The following is a 20,056-nucleotide window of genomic DNA, read 5'->3' as shown; positions in this document are numbered from 1 at the left end:
CGTGGTGCTTAATATACTAATCAGTTTCATGTGAAAAACCAATGTTCCACATCCAGTTAACTCACTGTAGGCCGAAAATTACTTGCTTCCACTCTTCATTCTCCAATTTACTCACTATAATGTTCCTATTCGAAAATAAAAGTATTTTTATTGTTAATTGTGTATTTTAATGCTTGCATTATGCACATTTCATGGAGATGGACAATAATCAATAACAGGACATAAAACTGTACAACATGTATATCCACGCCTGGATTAACAGTCAGGCAAAGAGAGCAATTGTCCCTTGCTCCCAGACTCCCAAAAGTGTCAAGCTCCACTGTTTGATTGGATGCAAATTAGTTTAAGCTTATAATGTGCACCTAGAGTGTTTAGTCAAAAAACAACAAACAGATATACACTCAGAAGACCTTGGTTTTATGCTAGAACGCAAGGGTCTATTTGTACACTGTAGGCCCTATACACAAAGCACGAGAGGTGGGAGGTGAGGGAGTGGGGTGAGCCATAGGGGCCCCAAAACATGTTCTCTGGCCCCCTGTAAAGATTTAATCTGGCCATGCATCTCAGCAAGGATCAATTACCAACCAGGCAAAGTGGGCAACAGGCCCAGTTGCCTCAATCCCAAATGTCATGCAACATTTGGTTTGTAGTTAATTCATCACTTATTTGCTCTCCAAATTTTGCAATATGCCTCATCATGCATCATTACCTCATCCTGAAGCTCTGTCTTGTAGATCCTATCTATTTTTCTTATATGGTACATATTCTTATAATAAAACAGATTTACTTTCAATTGCCAAAACGTATTATACAAACCCTATAAACCTTGTGGTTGATTACTGGGTACGGGTCAATTAGTCTTGTTAGTAGTCTGGGTGTGCACTTAATGTGTATTTGGAGGCCCTCTGTAGACCCGTAAACAACAATAGAATAACCACAGTGTAATTTGCTCCTGCTAGGCTATTATTACTAGAATAAACAATGATAATAGTGATATTTCCATTTGTTTTTAATTGTCGTTATTAATCACTTTTAATGAGATTGTAAAACATTATGTTTTGTTACATTTATTTCAAAATGTATTTCAAAATTAGAAATATGTTTTGCAACAGGCTATGTCGATGTTGTGTTTTCCCTATTGAGAAACAAACATGGTTGGATCGATGCGTTTAAGTGATGCCTGATAAACAGCTCACACCTATGAACTTTGTAAGTGCTCATTCCAGCCTGCCTTCCTCTTCTCTCCCGCTAGAGTACAACCGACTCCCATATTGCATTACAGCGACACAACTTTTCACCCCCCCCCCCCCACCCCCCCCCCTAAATTCCTACCAGAAGCCTACTTTAGACAAGTCGTCGCCATTTTATTAAGCGTCTAAATAGCCCTCCCCGGTCGCCTATTATGAACCGCATTGAGATCCCGTGCTGTGCTCGCCGTTTTATCTCCTCTCTGGCCACATGAAAATGGCCACGCAATTGCATTCCCGCACACGCACTAAGCCCTCCGCGCGGTCACAGCCCGTAACCCCGCACACACACACACACACACGCACACACACACACACCGCCGCAGCCCTTCAGCCCCGTCATCCTGACACGTTAACAGCTCGTGCGAGCACAATCTGAGCCATTATTGCTGGCGGGGGGAGGAGGGGGAGCGAGGTAACTTTCCCCGAGAGAAGTCGGCAAAAAAATAAAAAAAAATAAAAAAATAAGATCCAGCGTAACCAGTCCGCCACCTAGCTGCGGAGACGCGCCGACGAAGATCCTTCGACTGTATGATTATGAAAACACCCGCGCCAATGTTGTTGCACAGTAGGCTCCGCGCTCCGATGAGACCGAAACTCGGCTTTAGGAGGTGTTTTAACCTCCGCCGGCCTTAGTTATGCAATCAAAGCAACATCTAATGCGCCAAAAAGCTCCGGATTGTCGTCGGTGCGAAGAAGGAGGGAGCAGGACAGCAACACCTTCACCTCATGCCTAAACGCAGTTGGCTCCGGGACGCGCTCTCGGGTAAGTAGCCTACGTAGCCTTATTAGAGATTTTCATGGCAGTCCGTGTTTATGTGTGCAGGCCTGTCATCAGCAGCGAGCTCGCGGCAGCGTTGGCTTTACGGAGTGTTTGTGCATCCGCGTCGCGCTAATTTTATCCCTTGTTGCTGAGTGTGTTTCTCCCCGTGTTCTCCGCGCGGTGATATTTCTTATTTCAATGTTGCTGACAGCAGCAGAAGGGCTGGCTGTAGAGGACAGACGGGAGAGGGGGGGGTGGCTCCGAGCCACATCACAAACACACACACGCGCACACACACACGGCAAGCGCATTCGTGCGCTACGCAGCGAGCCCCACTTCCACGTCGAGTTTCAATTCGTGCACGTTCGAGGACGCTCAAACGCGTGTTTTAGGTGTTAACATGTTGGAGTGGCGACAACAACAACACGTGCATGTGTGTGTATCATTTTTTTGTAAGTGCGACAGCATCAGGCGGACGGGGATTTTTTCGGAGGTGCGCAAAGTCATTCTGGAGAAGGAAGCCCCCTGTTGACGTCGTCGGCGAAGCGGCGCGGCTGCTCCAGTGCGGTAACACCCCCGCTCGCCCGTACTGTATCTACAGTAGCAACACCAGGCGACCTACGCAGCTGCGACCCGGGGACACGATGTACGACCGACACACTTTGCGATGCACTAACTAGGAGAAAGTGTGCGCGTGCGAGGCGGAGACTCGCGTGAGAAACTTCCCCGTGTTCGTGGAGCGGCTCCGCGGTTTAGGATGCCGCCGCGAGTCTCCAGCAGGGCTGTTGTCAGGCAGAGGATAATGGTGTTGTAGTTATTGATGATAACGCCGTCATGGGATGGTGATGATGGCTGGAAATATGGCGGGGTGGGCCATTATCATGATTTAATCGTCGCCTCGCCGCTGCCGAGGAACCCACACTGAATGCAGTGTCAAGTCCACCCATCATCCTGTCACTGGGAATAGCTTCTGGTCTAATGTTGGAATAATTTTGAGTTATGCTTGAGGAGTATAGCTCTGGAGAGTATAAAAAGCTATTAGTATATACTTTGACTGATGTTGAATGGACTTGCCCTTTTAAGTTTGAAAACCTGCCACTCACACTCTCCTAGTCACTTTGAAAACAGTGATTGTGTGACGCACGCCAAGCATCCCCTCGTGCCTGTTATCCTCTTCTGCTGCGGGGTCAGGCCTCCGGTCTAGAGGTCACGATAAACGCAGCTGCAGTTACTGTCCATCTCTATGCTCATTTTGATTTGATTGTGAGGAGCTTTGGCCTCGGACATGCTTTCCAAAACAGTTACATAACAGCAGTTACTGGAACAGATGTTGATTTGAGCTCCGTACGATTCAAGGAAGGGGTTTGGGTGTGGAGGGACCAAGAGGCAGGAGAGATAGCCCGCTGAGCTCTCAAATGAAAACATTATCTGAGATGCTCTTGTAAGTTTAAGGGGGCAGTTCAGTGCGTTGAGAGACAAATGGGCTATTTCACAAGAGGCTCTCCGGAGAGGGCTGCAAGAATGCTCGGCAGGGTGTGTTTTATTGGAAAATGGATGAGCATCTCCTTCAATGAGAGTGTACAATGAAGAAAGCATGACAGAAGATGCTGCTTCCCCTTTCGATCTGTTTAAAACTGTGTGCTGAACACCGTGCGAGCGAGAGCCGGAAAAAAAATGTTCTGCTGGGGAGAATGTTATTTTAGGGTGTGTTACTTGCCGTAATGTCACATTAAAAGTCAATTTACAATGGGGTCAATGAAAAGCTTACTTGACTTAGAGGAAGTGATGGGAGGAGGAGGAATTTGCGCTCCTTTCCAAAAATAAGTTTTACCCTTTCCTACGGATTTGTGTTACCACTACTGAAAGGGGAGGAGGGGAATGGTCGGTCCGTGAATGGAGGGATTTAGGTTGGAGGAAAAGAACGAAGTGGAGGAGGAAATATGGTTCTGATTAACATGGATACAGTGTATGAGTTGACCATTTTACTGTGTGGTCTACACAGAGAGAGAGAGAGAGAGAGAGAGAGAGAGAGAGAGAGAGAGAGAGAGAGAGAGAGAGAGAGAGAGTGGATGGGACTAATAGAAAATGCATGCAAATGCTTTCTGCCAAACATGAAAAGGGGAGTTTCGGGGAGAAAAGAAAGTACAGCGGAGGGAAGGGTGGGAGGAGAAGTGCTTGTGGGAGTAGTTGAGAACAGAAGGCGCAAAGACAGCGGGGAGAGGAGGGGAGGAGACTGGATCAAGTGTTGAATCAGTCAGGAGCTGATTGATTGATATATTGATCGTGGGGAGAGGAGGTAGGGTGAGGATTCGAACATGAGTAAAAGTGGAGAGGTGGAGGGAGCGTTTTGCTTTCGTCCAGAGCTGCCGTTATTTACAGATTGTTAAAGAAAACCAGCTGAGGCTGTTTTTGAAGAATGCGAGTGGGTCTTTCTTCCAGTCAGTGCCGACATTCTGGGAATCGGTGACGCCGATTGGCCTTCTGGGTGATGAGATTTTGTAGGTTCTCTGTATGATGAGATCATCTCTGTGGACACAGACGTTAGCACCTCTCTACAGCTGCCTGCAGGAAGGGGACTTTCCCCTCAGTTCCTGTACTTCTGCTACTCAGCATCTGAGCTCACTGAAATGACTAATTACTGGCCTCTATCTTTCTGTGTGTCTCTCTGTCTGTCCCCCCCCCCCCCCCCCCCCCCCCCCCCCACCCCCTCTCTCTCTCTCTCTCTCTCTCGCCTCATACCTACTCCATCTCAGTTCAAGCCTAAAGGACCAGAGAGAGATCTTCCTTCGCTGGATGACGGAGGGCAACTGTACTTGGACTAAAACGGGCTATTCTTTTGGAAATCTCCTGACCGGCACCTACATTCTGCCCATTGCTCTTCATCTCCACAACCCTGCCGGGGTAATTTAAAAGTGTTATACTGGGAACCTCACAGCATCCTGCTTCTCCCCCCTGACATCTCTTATGGACCAGAGAGTGAAGGGGGGAACCCCTCCGACCACAAACTCCACTCTGGACCCCACCTCTGCATCTGAAGACTCTGACGTGGTGGAGAAAAAGAGGAGGGGCGAGGGGGAGAATGGAGATGTAGGGGAAAGGGAGGAGGAGAAAAGAGGAGCAGGGAAAAAGAGAGACGGAGACAAGGGGGCAGTGCTGGAGTTGCTCATCGAGGGGCGCTGTGGAAGCGCAGGGCAGCAACAGCTTCAGATCTCTGGCAGAGAGACCAGCTGCCCTGAGGGGAATGTAAGACTCCGGATTGGACTGCAGGCCAAACGCACCAAGAAACCGCCAAAGATCTTGGAGAGCTACGTCTGCAAGCCCACCATCAGGACCTATCAGAGACAAGCCAGGGGAGGACTGCTAAGGGGGAATGGGGAAGGGGGACAGCAGGACAAAACCAGCTCCGCTCCAGACGAGGCAACTAGAGATCAAGGCTCAGGCCTGGATGCTGTCCAGACCACATCCAAACTGACTGCATCTGCTGCTTCACCACCACTTGCATCATCATCAACATCATCATCATCAACAGCTTCCACGACAGGCTCAGTCCCTGCCATAAGCAGCCAAGGGGCCAAGCATCCCAAACAGGTAAGTTAATGACAAGGACACACACACACACACACACACACACACACAGATAAACATCATGTCGCCGTGTCAGTGACACATATTGTGTTCACACATGTGCTGTAGGTCTGTTTTTTTTTTTTTTGCAGTTAACCACCAGGCATACTTGCAATGGCCCAGCTTTGTGCTCATCTGTAATAAGGTCAAATGAGCTATTGTCTCAATACTGAAACCTAAGCAGCCAATTTACATAAACGGACCTATAAATAGGACAACAGCACAGCAACCACTAGGAGCCATTACAGACATTGGTCCATCATTCCCTATGACAATCACCCAGGGGGAAGTTTATTGCTTTAGCGGAACAAACGCCACTCAAGCTGCAGCATACCAAAATTACAGGACAAGTACGAAATGTCAAGCCTTCTCATCTGTATTAGTGGCAATTTATAGCTTCCAATAGCACAGCTTTCTCTCTCTCTCTCTCTCTCTCTCTCTCTCTCTGTCTTTCCCTCTCTGCTTGGCTCTCTATATCTGTCCCTCTTGTCTATTTTTATATCCCCTTTTTTCGCTACCTGCTCTCATTTATCCTTCTCTCCCCCTCTGTCCCTGTCCCACTCCCTTCCTCTCTGTTTCTGTGTTTCTCCTTTCTGTGTCATCCCCATTCCTGTTTCCATCACCTCACTTTCTCCTTTTCTTCAGTATGCCCTCTTTTCTCTGCCTGATTGAGTCATTTCGTTCTCCGTTTCCCTTTTAATGGGCGGACAAAATCAAAAGCACTTTCCGTTGTTGTCTTTTCCCTTTTGTACTCCGGCGTTGTCAACAGCAAACTAGTGGATGTCGCAGCCATTGTTGTCTGTGACAGAGATTCTGTGTTTGCTCTCCACAGGTTCCTCTCAAACTGGCCGAAAACACAGAGGTGAAATCAAATGGCTCATCTGAGAGAGTGAAGAAAGAGAAGGTCCCTAGTGTCAATGGCCAGCCTGTCTCTGCAGGACACAAACCCTGCTCGCCTGCAAAAGACCAGACAGCTTTGACTGCTCCTTCCACCGAATGCATCAAAGCCCCATTTGCATCGGAAATCAGAAATGAAGGGAAGACCTCAAAGAAACATAATGGTTCGGTTCAGACGACAAAACAGAAGGGATTATCTAATGGAAAAGGCTCCGTCGACATCCTTGGCACTTCCACCTCGTCGAAAAGCAAAGCTGGAAAACACAGCAGTGGCTCCTCTGCTTCCTCCATGGACTCTTCGATAAAACACCCAGCCACCACCAGATCCCATAAAGAGCTCAGCCTGTCCAATAAGAGTAGGCCAGACTCTCCTTCCTCTTCTTCAGTCACCCCTAAACCACAGTCCTCCCCCACCGTGGAGCTCTCCTCTGCCCAATCCCAAGATCAGGATCCCTCTCTCCAGTCCATTCAAGAGAAAAATAGAGACAAAGCGAAGAAAGCAAAGAAAGAAAAACGGAAAGACAAAAAATCAAAGCGAGATAGGTTGGAGGCTGACAGAACAAAGGGTGAGAGCAGAAAGGAGGAGGGGAAGAAGAAGAAAAAGGAGAAAGGGAAGGATGGGAAATCAAGGCATGGTAAAGAAAAGGATGAAGGTCAAAGGGCTGATGATACGTGGAGGGATGAGTTAAAACTTGAACGAGAGAAGGCAGAGAAAAGGCGGGAAAAGCTTAGCCCCGTCAGACAAAGAGCAGAGAGTAATACATTTGGTGAAACAGCTGATTCTGGTAAACTGGATAAAACCTGTAAAGTAGTGAATCCAGGCAGACCAGATGAGATAGACAAGACAGATGACAAGCCAGTTAAACAAGCTGAGCCAGCAACAGCAACAGGTGACACCAGTAAATCAAAAGAACAAGATGTCTCAAGACATTCAACTGTGCCTCCAAGCCACCCCTCTTCTTCTGCCCCTCCCTCTCTGCCTACTCCCTCTGCCCGTGCCCCCGTTCCCCCCCCTTTCCCCCCCCAAGAGCAGGACAGCCGTCCCCTTAAGAAACGTAAAGCCAGAAGGCCCAGCTGGACCAAGCTGGTGCACCGGGCTCAGAGGGCGGAAAATCAGGAAGCCTCTTCAGATTCCCAACATAATCCTTTACTAAGTTTCCCCCAAAACCCCAAGATGTCCCTTCCTGCCAAGGCCGCTATCCATCAGACTGATGAGTCACACCCAGCTTCCTCTAGCTTCATAACCAGCAGCTCCTCCCCTCTCACTTCTGCAAGCAAACCTCCATCCCCAAAACAGATTCACTCCACATCAGAACATAGCCCCCCTGCTTCCAGATGCCCCACCACCCCTGCCCGAAAAAGGGGCCGCCCAAAATCTCACAGCTTTAGCTTGGATGAACCTCCCCTGAGGCTTTCACCAAACGTTGTCCCCACTGAGGTGCCTCTTCTGGGTTGTGAGAGAGTTCAGAAAGCCCCTGTGCTGGAGCCTAGTCCAAAACCGCAGTGTGCCGGTCAGCCTAAATCCAGTCCCAAGAAGCGGGGCCGTCCTCCCAAACGACCCCTCCCCGAGGACTACAGTGGAGATGCACTGAATGGGGCCGAGAGGAGTAAAGATTTCCATCCTCCCGAAAAGGGGAACAGGCAGCTTAAGATCAGGAGGCTGATTAACGAGATGAAGAAAAGAAAGAAGAGGCGACTTCAAAAGGTGATGTTGTCTGGGTTTGTGGGAAAGGAGGGACGGGCCGGCCAGGCGGCGGATGGCGAGCCCTCTGAGAGAATGTGTAAATCAATGGAGACTACAACAGTACACACACTCTCAGCCCTGTCCTCCTCCTTTGGGAGTAAGTTGGGCCCTCAGATCAATGTGAGCAAGAGAGGGACCATCTACATGGGCAAGAGGCGAGGACGCAAGCCTAAAGCCCAAACCACCAACCTTAACGCCATCTCCCAGAATGCCACTCAGTCGTCCCTGTTTACCAATCCCCCTGAGACATCTCTCTTCTCGTCTAACCAACCCCAGCCCCCTCCCTCTCACCCATTTCCCTCCCCATCTCTCACCCACTCCAGTGGCGCCCAGAGCCCTTATAGTGAGGGCAGCCTCACGGAACCAACATCCTCCCTACTTTTTCCTCACCCCTTTTCTCTCCCTTCCCCATCATCCTCCTGTACCTCGCCCCGTCCTCCCTCCTCCTCATCCCTCTCTCCCTTTGTGAAGAAGAGCTGTCCATGTCAGGGAAGGCATCACTTCCCCTTTCACCAGTCCTCATGTAAGCTCTCCTGTCCCACGCCTCCGCTGCATCACACACCTGGCTCTCCTGGCCACCTGAAAGAGGCCACGCCCTCCCCCAGGAGTGAGTCACACAGCGAGGAGACGCTGCCCAGTGACAGTGGGATTGGAACCGATAACAACAGTGTTCCTGAGCGGGCGGAGATGAGGGGAGTCCGGGGCATGCTCAGGTTGGGTCAGGGGTCAGGAGTGATTCTGGGGGGTCAAAGGCACCCCTCCTCTCTTGTGGACCGCCCCTCTCCTGTCTCTTCACCCCTCTCTCTCATGCCAAGACACACAAACCCTATGACCAACTCTGCACACAGAGACAGACACAGGCACAGGCGGAGGGATTACGACTGTTCCTCCTCCTGTACTTGCCTGTGCCCGTGCCCCTGCCCAGGACACAACAAGTGCACTAATTTGGACTATTACCCTTGCCTTGGGCACAATGCACTGAAGAGACAGAAGAATAAACATAAGAAGAAGCATCAGCAGCTGCACATGCAGGATCCAGAGTTTCTGGCTGAGCTGGAAGATCTGATCGGCCAGTTCAGCGAGGTCCATATCGGACGGCGGAGTTGGGCGAGGACGGGACTGGGACAGGGCTTTGATGGGAGTGGGAGCACACCTGGAGGGAGGCGTCATCACTCCTCCTCCCATTCTCTCCGCTCCAACATCTTCAGGATCAATCTGAATGGCTTCTACTCCCCTCACCCTTCACCTTACCCCCCAAATCCCTCCTTCTCCCCCCAGCCTTTCTACTCTTGCCAGCCTGTGCATTGCAACAGGAAGCCAGACCGCAGGCAATGTGGTTGCCCGTCAAAATTCCAGGAGACCATAGAAAATATGGGCTTTTACAGCAGCTATCCTCCAGCCACAACACTTTACCACCGCCTCCCCGGCTCCTACCAGCTCCCCTCATCACACCAGTATGCCCCGCATCAGCCCCACCATGCCCACTTCCTCCTCAATCCCGCCAGATTCCAAAGGCGGAGGAGCAGGTTTCTGAGGGAGGGAGCCTTAGGAGGAGAGGTTGAGGGAGATACAGGAGGAGGCAGTGGAGGAGGCCCACACCTCAGCTCAGGGTTCACATCCAGCCTCTCTTGTGGCTGTGGGAGGAGCGAACACAAACACAAACATAAACACCGCCACAGGCACTGCGAGCAAGACTTGGATGATGAGGAGGAGTTACAGGAGGATGAGGAGGAAGATGGAATGGAGAGAGAGGGGTTGGCCAATTCAAAGCCAAGGTCCGGGTTTATTTTGGGGCAAGGGGAAGGAGGAAGGAAAGGGTCAAGAGGTATGGGGTCTGCCCCTGCCGCATCATCATCATCCTCATCCTCAGGAGAGAGGTACAAACACACATCCCTCACCTCACTGGGGCTGGGCTCCTCTCACCTGTCTTCATTTGGAGGAAGCTGGGGCGGCCTGGGCCAGAGCTGGACAAAATTTGGGGGACTGGGAGGGAAAGGATTTGGAAATTCAACTCCCAGCTGGAGAGGCTTCACTGGGGAGCAACATGCAGGCAGACTGATCGCATCAGACGGAGAGGACGAAGACGGCGAGGACGAGTCGCACCTGTACAGGACACCTCCGTCCCCAACACACACCAACCTATTCACATCCGCTGCCATGACAACAGGGGGGAGGGGTCTGAGGAGGGGATTGGGCGGTAGAAATCCAGGAAGTGGAGACAGGTCATGGAGGAAAGATGAGTCGGCATGGACCGAGAGGAGAGAATCAGGTGAGGATTTTCGATCAATACATGTGTGACTAATAGACATGCCTGTGCTTCTGTCTGTGAGGTCATGTTAGCATTAGTGCTAATGTTGGTGCAAATACTGCAAGTATTTCTCTGGCTGTCTGGGCTGATCCGTGATTAAAGAGGTCATGACAGATTTTTGTATTTACAGTATGTAAGGATGGGATTTGGGCACCAATAGTTTGCCCAATATAGTGAGAGCATTGCTTTTTTCTCAGGTGTTGTTGAGTCACACATCAAAGCCTGGAGGGTGCTTGAGAGGAAATCAGACTCCGTTCTTTTTATAGCCAATTTCAGACTCTGCTGTGCTGGAGCTATGCCTAACACACACACACACACACACACACACATACATTCACACACACACACACACAGTCACACACACTCAACAACCACTCTGTTGGAATTTTTAAAAAGTGTTATAGCAGGAGGGCAGCGTCTTGATAGAAATCTTCCAGCAAATCTTTGAAATCTTCCCGGCCGGCAGCGAACTGCACACTGTTGCAGCCCAGGGCTACCCAGCGAACACAGTCATTAGTTAACCACCAGATTTGCTATTTAAAGCCTGGCCTACCCTTCACTGCCCGCCAACATGGCCGTTTCGACTTGGAAAAAGGAAAGAGTGGTCAGTCTTGTAAGGGACTGTGGAAAATGGAACAGAAAGATGGATGACCTAGTCAGGAGAGATTGATAAAGGAATAGCACAGAGGTCACAATGCGGGCAAAGAGAGCTGGTGAGGGGGAGACATTGTTTTTCAAAGAAGTGGAATACATTCGACATCAGTTCGTCATCTAACTAAACACATGTGTTCTGATGTGCGCCACAGTGGCACAGGCACACTCTTTTCTGTCTGCTAAGCCTTTTCAGATCGTGTTCCACATGAACCGAGGTGCAAAAACCCTTCTGGTGGAAGAGTGCATACGTGTGCATGTTTGTATTAGAAAAGATGCATACTGCACAGTCTTGTGGGTTTTTTTTTTTTTGCTGTGAACGTGCATACATAAATCACTTCTTAATGCATTTCCCAGAAGTGAACTGGTCAGAGGAAATGTTGTGACTCACATAATCTGTGTCCCATCCGCATGACTCAGCCTTGAATGGCCTCACCTCACACCTCCTGCTGGCTCAATCGCTGATCCACATCTGTCTCATTTCCTCTCTGCCACTTACACCCCCTCTCCCCCCACACCTCAACCCCTCCTCTTTCCATTTCAATGACTGCAGGTTTACAAGGTGATTCAAGAAGCCGGGGGCAGCAGAAAACTGTGCCAGGGCCAGGCAGTGTGGCAGGGGGGGAGAAGAGAAGGCCAGGGCGGCCCAGAAAGCACCCGCTGCCCTCCGCCCTCCCCTCCCCCGCAAACTCACCTGCAGCTCCCTCCATGTCATCGCCTGACATCTTGCCAGGACACGGCCGAGATGGGAGAGACGCTGGAGGGAGAAAAGAAGAAAGAGGGCCAGAGAGAGACAGAGGAGGCGACACAGTGCCGCAGGGCACCGAGCTGGATCTGCAGGCGAGGAGGAAGAGGGTCCGGAAGAGAAAACATGGTGACTCTCCTTGTCATCAGAGGTAAACGCTCACAACTGTGTTATGAAAGTACCTGAGCTGGTTGACTTGAAAATTAAATACAACCACTCACTACTGCTATATTAACCCACTGTTTTCAGCACTGTGTGCTAAACCAGTGCCTTTTCTCTCTTTCTCTTTTTCCTCTCTATCATTCTATCTCTCTCTCTTCATGCTTTCCTTTTAGTGTCGCTGAGGATAAACCCGAGCGTGACACCCCCCCTGAATGTTTTAGCCGACCAGACGCTGACCAGGCTCCGTCTCCACCAGTAACCATCCAGAGAGAGAGAGCGGACGGGCCTCCCAGGAAGACGTTTCTGAGGGCGGGTCTTTACTCTGATGATTACAAAACTACAGAGTGAGCGGACTCAATTCATAAACAAACTATTACAAAATGATGTTTTTTTCATGAGATTCTTTTGTTTATGTAGTTAACATGTCTCTTCCGTAGCCCGCCCTCCCAATCTCAGCAGTCGTGCAGAGAGAGTATGGAACACACGCTGGGGGAGCATGAATACAGCCTTCTACCTGCTCCCATACATGTTGGTGAGTATTGAGGAACATCCAAACACACCGCTGTAGTTTGTCATAGCCGCCATTGTTCATCCAAACTGCCTTTGTGTCCTCCAGGGAAGTACCTTAGGCTGAAGCGAATTCATTTCCAGTTACCTTATGATGTTATGTGGCTGTGGCAGAACAATCAGGTACAGTGGAGCCCCAGAACACAGAATCAGGAAGCTAGTCGGTCAGCCTGAATCATCAGGGATGGATGAAAGACGTGTCACAAGGAGATTTGTGGATGTAATTCTCATGTTGTGTTGTCACAGCTTCAAAAGCAGCCTGCTGTCCCCCTGAAGAGGAAGCGGCGTTACTGTGAGTTGCTCGTATTCAACGTGTTATTTTCAGGTTTAGTGGACGGATCAAATTCAACGCTCTCATACAGCGTATTATCTCCCCCTCTGTTTCCCTCAGGCCGCCTGAAGGAGAGGACTGTATCTGCTCATCAGACAGCGGTGAGTTCATGTGACTTCAGGTTGTTTCCCTCCAGTGAAGAACGCAGCGTTATGAAGGGTGAAAACTAACACACATCCCTCCTTTTTGTTTGTTTCTCAGGAGGAGAACTCGAGTGACATCACCAGCTTGTTTCCTCACCTCGACATGGAGCCTTTGAGCTGCAGTGAGAGGTATGGGAAGAGCTCACGCACCACGTTGAACTATTACTGAATTCAGTGTCGGCTAATGTTTCTCCCCCCGTTTCTCCCGGTGCAGGAGCTTTGTTGTGAAACACCACGTTTTCCTTGTAAGGAACTGGGAGCTTGTGAGAGACAGACAGATCCGCCTGAGGATAGAGAGGGAGAGAGACCCAGGAGACCCAGAGGGAGAGAACGGAGGAGAACATCGTCTGCCCTGTGACGGAGCCAATGGGGACGACAGCCACATCAAGTCAGGTCCATGAAGCAAGTGTGTGTGTTAGTTTTTGTTTCTGTAGGTGTTTGTGTATGCATACGTGTACGTGGTTGAACTCATTTCAACATCTGTATAGATTTGTTCTGGTGTCCCGTGTTGTGTCTTTTACTTTGTGTGTGTGTGTGCATGTATGTGTGTGGGTGTGTGTATGTGTGTGTGTGCTCTGCTTACAGCCCGTCGTCCTCATGTTTGGCTTGTCTCTCCATATCATACTCAGCAGCGCAAACTAAGTGGTTTTTCCAACCACAGAATTTCAGCCTGCAGAAATTTTTCTCCGTTTCTGTCATCCACCGCTGGTGTCCCAGAACCCGGCAGACATCAGCTTTCCCCCCATTAGCAGTGAAACCACACCGTTTCCATCAAAGACGGCGTGACCGATTGCAGATAGGAATCATGGGGAAATAAGGACACTTGCATAATAACAGATATATCTGGATAATAAACGATGTGCTGTTGTCATCCTCTCCTGCAAACGCCGGCGCTAACATGCAGATCACTGTTTGATCTCTGACTCTCAGATCAGCACGTGGGGGTGGAGGTGACGGTTATCAGCAGTGACCCCCGCCATCGGAGTCAGGGCACCTCCAGCTTGTTCACTGCCAGCCCCTGCGTGAGTGAAGCACTGCCCACGTACCAAAAAGACACCAAACAAAACTTTTCTTTTAAGAATGCAAATTTCCACAAGGAAAACAATCTGCTTTAGCAAATTAGTTGTGCATGCTTGTTCACCACAGCCCACCAAAATCCTGAACAGAGAAGAGAAGGAGGGAGAGGAAGAAAAAGGAGGGGAAGACGAGGTCTGCAGCAGAGAACAGAGGAGGAAGCGGCTGAATGATTTACTTTTGACCCTGCAGCATTCATAAGCTCATCGACAGAGGTAAGTTCAGAACCGGGAGGGACTCTGAGAGATATGTACACATTGACTTGTTGATGATATCTTGCCTTTACATAGGTGGGACCGCTCTGAGAAAGGGACCAGGCCCACCAGGACAGATGGACAGGAAGTGATGTCACAGCACTGCTATTAACCGTAGCAGTGCTGCAGAGAACGAGCGAGGAAAAGGAAGAAGAGAGATGGAGAATTTTAGCGGCTCAAAAAAGCAAGAAAGACATCTCACACACTGACAGATGAGTGTGGTGAACCTCGCGCTCTGAAGGGCATCACACCAAGCATGAAACCATGGCAACACATCTTTTGTCCAAGTGGCGAGGGATGAGAGAAACTGAGACAGACTGTCCCGGATGAAAGAAAGAAACAGACCAGCTGAAATGAATTTGCACTAGTGCTGGATGATCAAGCACACTAAAGACTGTATGTACGTATGCTGAGTGGACACACTATAAACACACACACATACACACCTTGATTGCTCTTACTTAGGCACCTTAAGCCAACTGGGAAGGACGGACATTGGTCGAAGACTGAAAGTGGACACATATGGTACTCAGTATTTCAATTCTGGAGTTTCTGAGAGACAAGGAGCTCAGGAGCTGCCCGGGGGAACAAAATAAATGTAGCCTGGGCCCTAAGTAGGTCAAAATTGAACCCCTCATTTATTCGTTAAGCTTTCAAAGTTACATTGCACCTTTGGGAAAATGATACAAGGAGAAGTGAACCAGTTGAAAGCTGTTGAGAGACAGTGGTCGGGTTTTTCTTTACTTCACCAAGACAGTGTCTGCTATGTACCAGTGAATAGGCAGTGGAGGGGGTGGGCTTAGTGATAGGAATTTTGGCATCGCTGCAAGAGAATTTCTAATGAGGTTTTAAGAAAGACGTTATTTTTTTGAAGAAAAAAAGACAACTTGAGCACTGTCTGCTGAAGAGATAGGCAAAATATATTCATGATAGGAATTTGTATTGTTGACTATTTTCAGTATTGCTTCCCAGGGAAGGGAGACAGAGGGGTTAAAAAGTGTTTCTGTTTACTTCAGACTGCCTTTGAGAATGTTTTTGCTCCAGAGCATTGACAATCAGAATGTCCTAGGGCGAAAGAAAGAAAACTAGAATTGATTTGCCCCAAAATGCTCTGTAGAAGTGCCATGTTGTCTCGTGTACGTACCTAAGTGAACTCATGCAGTCTTTAAAAGCAATATCTCCTCTGATAAGGACTATATAAGGACTTCCTTTGTTTTGTTTTTTTAAGTTGTGAATATTTGAGGATGGAGGTCATTTTTCTGTACAGTTGCATAGTAGATTGTTCTCATTTTAGGAGCATTGGGCTAATCCACCTAGTGGAAGTTACCATAAGCGTTTAAGTTCTTGTGAATGTACATAGAGAGAGACCCGTTTTCCTTCTATCAGCAGTAGCGTGTAAAATGAGTATCGTACATGACAATACTATTGGGATTATACATACAACTTAATAATCAAATATTTCATTTTACTAACACGTTTTTAACAGATTATACAGCTGACCAATATATTTGTCCTTAAATTTGACTATGATTGTATATGATTTTCTTTTTGTAGAACAACATAACTTGTCTCTTTGTTAGCTGAGTGTATGTTTTCTTTTATTGGTCAGACAATCAGTGACAGTGAATTCGTCTTTCCATTGTTCAATTTCTGCTCTCTTTCAGTAGTGTGGCTTCTAATAACGAGCCAAGAAAGTGCAATTTCTTTGACTGTTTACATAATGTATGTATATTTTTCCTCTTTCCTTTTTTAACTAAGAGCACTACATTAATGCCAGTGGATGATTAACTTTATAGCAAAGGTACACATAAAGAGTTATTTATCTAGTTTGCATGACATGTAACCTTTGCCTGTTGCCTCTGATAATGTGCATCTGAAAAAAAAAAACTGTTGTAACTCAATGCCATAGAATGTCAGCTCAGACGTTTTGCCTCTATAACCATAATAATAAAAGCATTTTATGTCTACTAGTACTAAACCCTGCAGACTCTTGGTGTTATCACTCGCTCCGTGCCTGTGGGTTTGGGGAGGTTACCGCAGTGATTCTAATCAGCTTGAGCTAACAGTGCTATCTAGTGGTGTTGGATTGTATACCTCACACTGTGTTGTCCTCCATAATGACCCACAATGGAGGACGCCGTCACAGGAACACGGTTACAAGATGGGGGAGGGCTGTAGCTCACTCCGGAGATTTATTCTCCTCTCTCTGCCCTTCACAGCATCCGACGGCATCCTGGGATCTTTCCATAGCAACAAGAAGTCATAGAAATCTCTTAGACGAGCTAAAGGGACAGAGTGTGTAGGTATACATATTTGTGTAGTTAGATATTTACAGAGTCTTTACCTCTTTTGCAATCTGACACATGTAATGTAGTTTCCTGTCACATTTCACATTCCAACATATTTCCGCCCTTTCCTGATGGCTTAATATATAAACTAACCAACTTACGAGGCTTTTAACGTGAAGTCAAGAGCTAAATTATGACTCAAAACAGCCGCTCAGGTTTGGTTTATACTCATCATTTTATTTGGTGTATTTACAAACAAGCACATGCAGGAGGTGGACAGTGACTGACACTAGAGGGGCACTGAACTATATGCAATCTGGGACACAGGGAAGTCTACGGGCTACATGACACCAGAGAGAAAGAGGAGGGTTGGAGGGAGGTACGGATCTCTCTCACACACTCACACACACCACACACTCTCTCTCTCTCTCACACACACACACACACCACACACTCTCTCTCTCACACACACACACACACACACCCAGATAGATAGACACTAGATAGAGCTTTTCCTTTCAGAAACTTCAAGATCAATAAATAGTACATCCAATAAATGAAAAGCTTTCAAACATATGCATTTAGACCAGAATCTCACAAATAAACAAAAACAAAAAAATATAGAAACACAATTGAATGTGTCAACTGATATTTTTTTTATCTTCATCTAGACATTATTTCTTGGTTTCATCCATTTGATGGCATTTTATTGTGGTCATAAGTTACAAGTTATGAGCACTGGTTCATCTTAATGCTACCGGACAGTTGCCATAGTGACAGTGACGTCATGCTACATGGCATTGACACAATAACATGAGGAAACTTTGAAGCACTGAGCTTTCCCTGATCGATCGATAGCAATGAAACTTTCCTGCTGCATTAAATGGAGTTCCTTTAGTCTCAGCCTCTCTCCTGACCAGTTAGAATCCAGCTCTTTTGTAATAACTTTAGCTATTCCAGTTAAATATTATTTTATTTTTTATTTTTTTTAGAAGTACATTTAACCATATGCATAGTCATCAATACAGAATCTAGAGAATAACTAATAAATATAAGACATAAAGCAATGTGTTTAGAGTCAACGTGTCACTTCCACTACCACCACTTCTACTACCACTATCATTATGTCAATGATTATGATGAGCAAACATGGTGGGGGAGGGTCAAGAGAAATACAAAGGCTGAGGTACAAGGTGAAGACCAGCCACCAAACCTACAGACTTGACAGTAGCGTTTATGAATTACATATATCTGGAATCTTCTCACTGCATCTAAGTTTAAGGTGAGATAGTGTTGAACAAGAGCTGAGCATAGTTTTTGTGAGTCGTTTACTCCGACAGATGCTGGCCTTGTGAGGTTTTGGACTTGAGCTGAGAGATTAGATACAGATATTCCTGTAACTGTGTGGGATGGATAGGTACTTTAAGTATTTTCTGGTATTCATTCAAAAGCATCTGTGGCACATTACAATGCATACAGTGTTTAAGGTATGAGGCTAAATGTAATCATTTTATGAATATGATGTCAAGATAATAGCAATACATGAAGCAAACAGGAGGGAAGATACTGGATTTCATACTGAAAACAAACACATATGACAACCACTCGATGTGTGTGTAAAGTCGCATATGAAAAGATTAAGAACTAATGCATTCATTTTTTTTTTTAAATCATCCACGTCCTCAATGTGGCCACAGTGTTAAGCTGCTGCTTGTATTTTATTATCTGCTTTCTCTTGTTCATCTATCTATCTATCTATCTTGGTAATATCAATCTCAGTTTATATACCTATATATATATAGATTTTTTTTTATGTATATTTATACAGTCAAATATAATAGCAGAAACATGTCAAACACACATGAACCAGGCGATAAAAGTTAGAGGTCAATAGGGGTGAAAGGTCAATAGAACACAGATCTACACGGCTACAATTCACTACATTACTACGCAGTATGCAACAGGAGCTCTGGCCCAGTACTCTCACGTGCTTTCTCCACCCGACAACCCGTGAGCGGCCGCCGCTGCCGCCCTCTACAGCTGACGGCTAGAGGCATCAACGTGGCTCTTCCCAGGCTGTCGACCGGAGCCTCCTCAAGGACAGGCAGCCTCTGATCTGAAAGCTCTCACATCTGCAAGTGATTGATGGCACAGAATCTCCCCTGTGATCGTTTTCAGATCAGTGGCTGACAAGGAAGGCCCGGAATTGAGAAAAAGAACATTTTAAAGGGATACTTCACTCCGAGATCAAAGGTCTTCCAGTTGGAAATGGTTTAAATTTGTCTTGAGTCGTTATTTCACAGCATCTGCTGCATTCCTGCTGGGAACATCCATTAGTTTAATGCTACCAAACTAGATGGATTGTGATGGGGGAGTCCCATATGTTCATAAAGGGAGAGGGCTGCAGACTGCTCCCAATGCACGTAAAGCAGAGCAGATGGCGTTATGCGCTCAACTCAAACTCGAACCAAGCAAGCGTGAAATATCCCTTTCAGAGTAGTGGAGCCTCACCATTACCTCTCAACACCCGCCTCAAATATATATATATATATATATATATATATATATATATATAATTTTTATTTTGTTTTATTTTGTTTTTTTATTGATTGAGTGCAGCAGTTATTGTACCGAAGTCACATGATCAGGGAGGTGTAGCCAATAGGTACCAGTCCCTCTCTATCTCCCTGACGACAGCGTATCCAGTCCTGGTCGACTCCTCCCAACACCACCAGCTCCTCCCCTTTGCAGAAGGTGAGCTCCGAACCCGTTCCAGAGTGGTCACACAGCGTCCGTACTGACCTGAGGACAGACAGCAGAGATGTTCTCACCCCAAATCCTCTACATAGGCACCATATGATGCAAACACATCTTGGATGAGTCACAATGCAGGGTTGCTGATGAGTCACCAATTATAGTCTTAAGATAACAGGAGCATTTCTGGTGTCTCCCACACCCACGGTGCTCTGGGAGGGTGGAAGAAGTCTTTTTAAAAGGGATAAAACTTGCCACAACTAGCAAACTAACTAACAAGCTCATTGCATAAGCTCATATTTAAAAAGGTGCAATGTGTAAAAAAAATATACTGAACATTATCAAAAGAATGTGAAAAGTTTTCAGTGTTGACTTAATGCCAAAGATGTCTATGTATTATTGAAATGAGAACAGAGTCAGTGTAGTGTCCAGTCGACCAATATTTTATGTTTTTATGCCACACCCTAGTCGTGGATGATGGCATGATTTTCTTTATCCACAATC

The 20,056-nt window shown here is 47.2% G+C and overlaps 2 protein-coding genes across 10 annotated transcripts in view; one reads left to right on the top strand and one right to left on the bottom strand.

Moving 5' to 3' along the window:
* Positions 1-1,667: 1,667 nt before the first annotated feature.
* LOC311024044 (uncharacterized protein) lies at positions 1,668-16,488 on the top strand. 4 transcript variants are annotated; one of them, XM_084026227.1, is made up of 14 exons: positions 1,669-2,013; positions 4,764-5,598; positions 6,467-10,544; positions 11,788-12,130; positions 12,315-12,485; positions 12,579-12,673; positions 12,758-12,831; positions 12,955-13,000; positions 13,100-13,140; positions 13,241-13,311; positions 13,397-13,575; positions 14,113-14,204; positions 14,329-14,471; positions 14,547-16,488. In XM_084026227.1, exons 2-13 carry the CDS (start codon positions 4,975-4,977, stop codon positions 14,455-14,457), a joined length of 5,943 nt encoding a protein of 1,980 aa, XP_083882353.1. In that variant the 5' UTR covers positions 1,669-2,013; positions 4,764-4,974; the 3' UTR covers positions 14,458-14,471; positions 14,547-16,488. The 4 variants fall into 4 exon arrangements, 3 of the variants coding, with proteins under 3 accessions (XP_083882355.1, XP_083882353.1, XP_083882354.1); XR_014598269.1 differs by lacking the exon at positions 14,547-16,488 and having other exon boundaries at positions 13,397-13,588; XM_084026228.1 differs by lacking the exons at positions 14,113-14,204; positions 14,329-14,471; positions 14,547-16,488 and adding an exon at positions 13,768-14,100 and having other exon boundaries at positions 13,397-13,588.
* The window catches only part of rusc1 (RUN and SH3 domain containing 1), a 15,960-nt gene continuing 12,005 nt past the window's right edge, over positions 16,102-20,056 (bottom strand). For 3 of the 6 annotated variants that reach the window (XM_084026230.1, XM_084026234.1, XM_084026235.1), the window contains 2 exons: positions 17,249-19,600; positions 16,102-17,214 (listed from right to left, as the gene is read on the bottom strand). In XM_084026230.1, coding sequence (XP_083882356.1) covers positions 19,435-19,600 — 166 coding nt within the window. In that variant the 3' untranslated portion in view covers positions 16,102-17,214; positions 17,249-19,434. Of the gene's footprint in view, positions 17,219-17,239; positions 19,601-20,056 lie in introns of all 6 variants that reach the window. The other 3 variants (XM_084026233.1, XM_084026231.1, XM_084026232.1) reach the window with 3 other exon arrangements.

The sequence above is a fragment of the Eutrigla gurnardus genome (genome assembly GCF_963514095.1).
Source record: "Eutrigla gurnardus genome assembly, chromosome: 14".
Lineage (NCBI taxonomy): Eukaryota > Metazoa > Chordata > Actinopteri > Perciformes > Triglidae > Eutrigla > Eutrigla gurnardus.
Note: the sequence above shows the minus strand (reverse complement) of the source record. Positions and strands in the feature narration are given on the sequence as shown.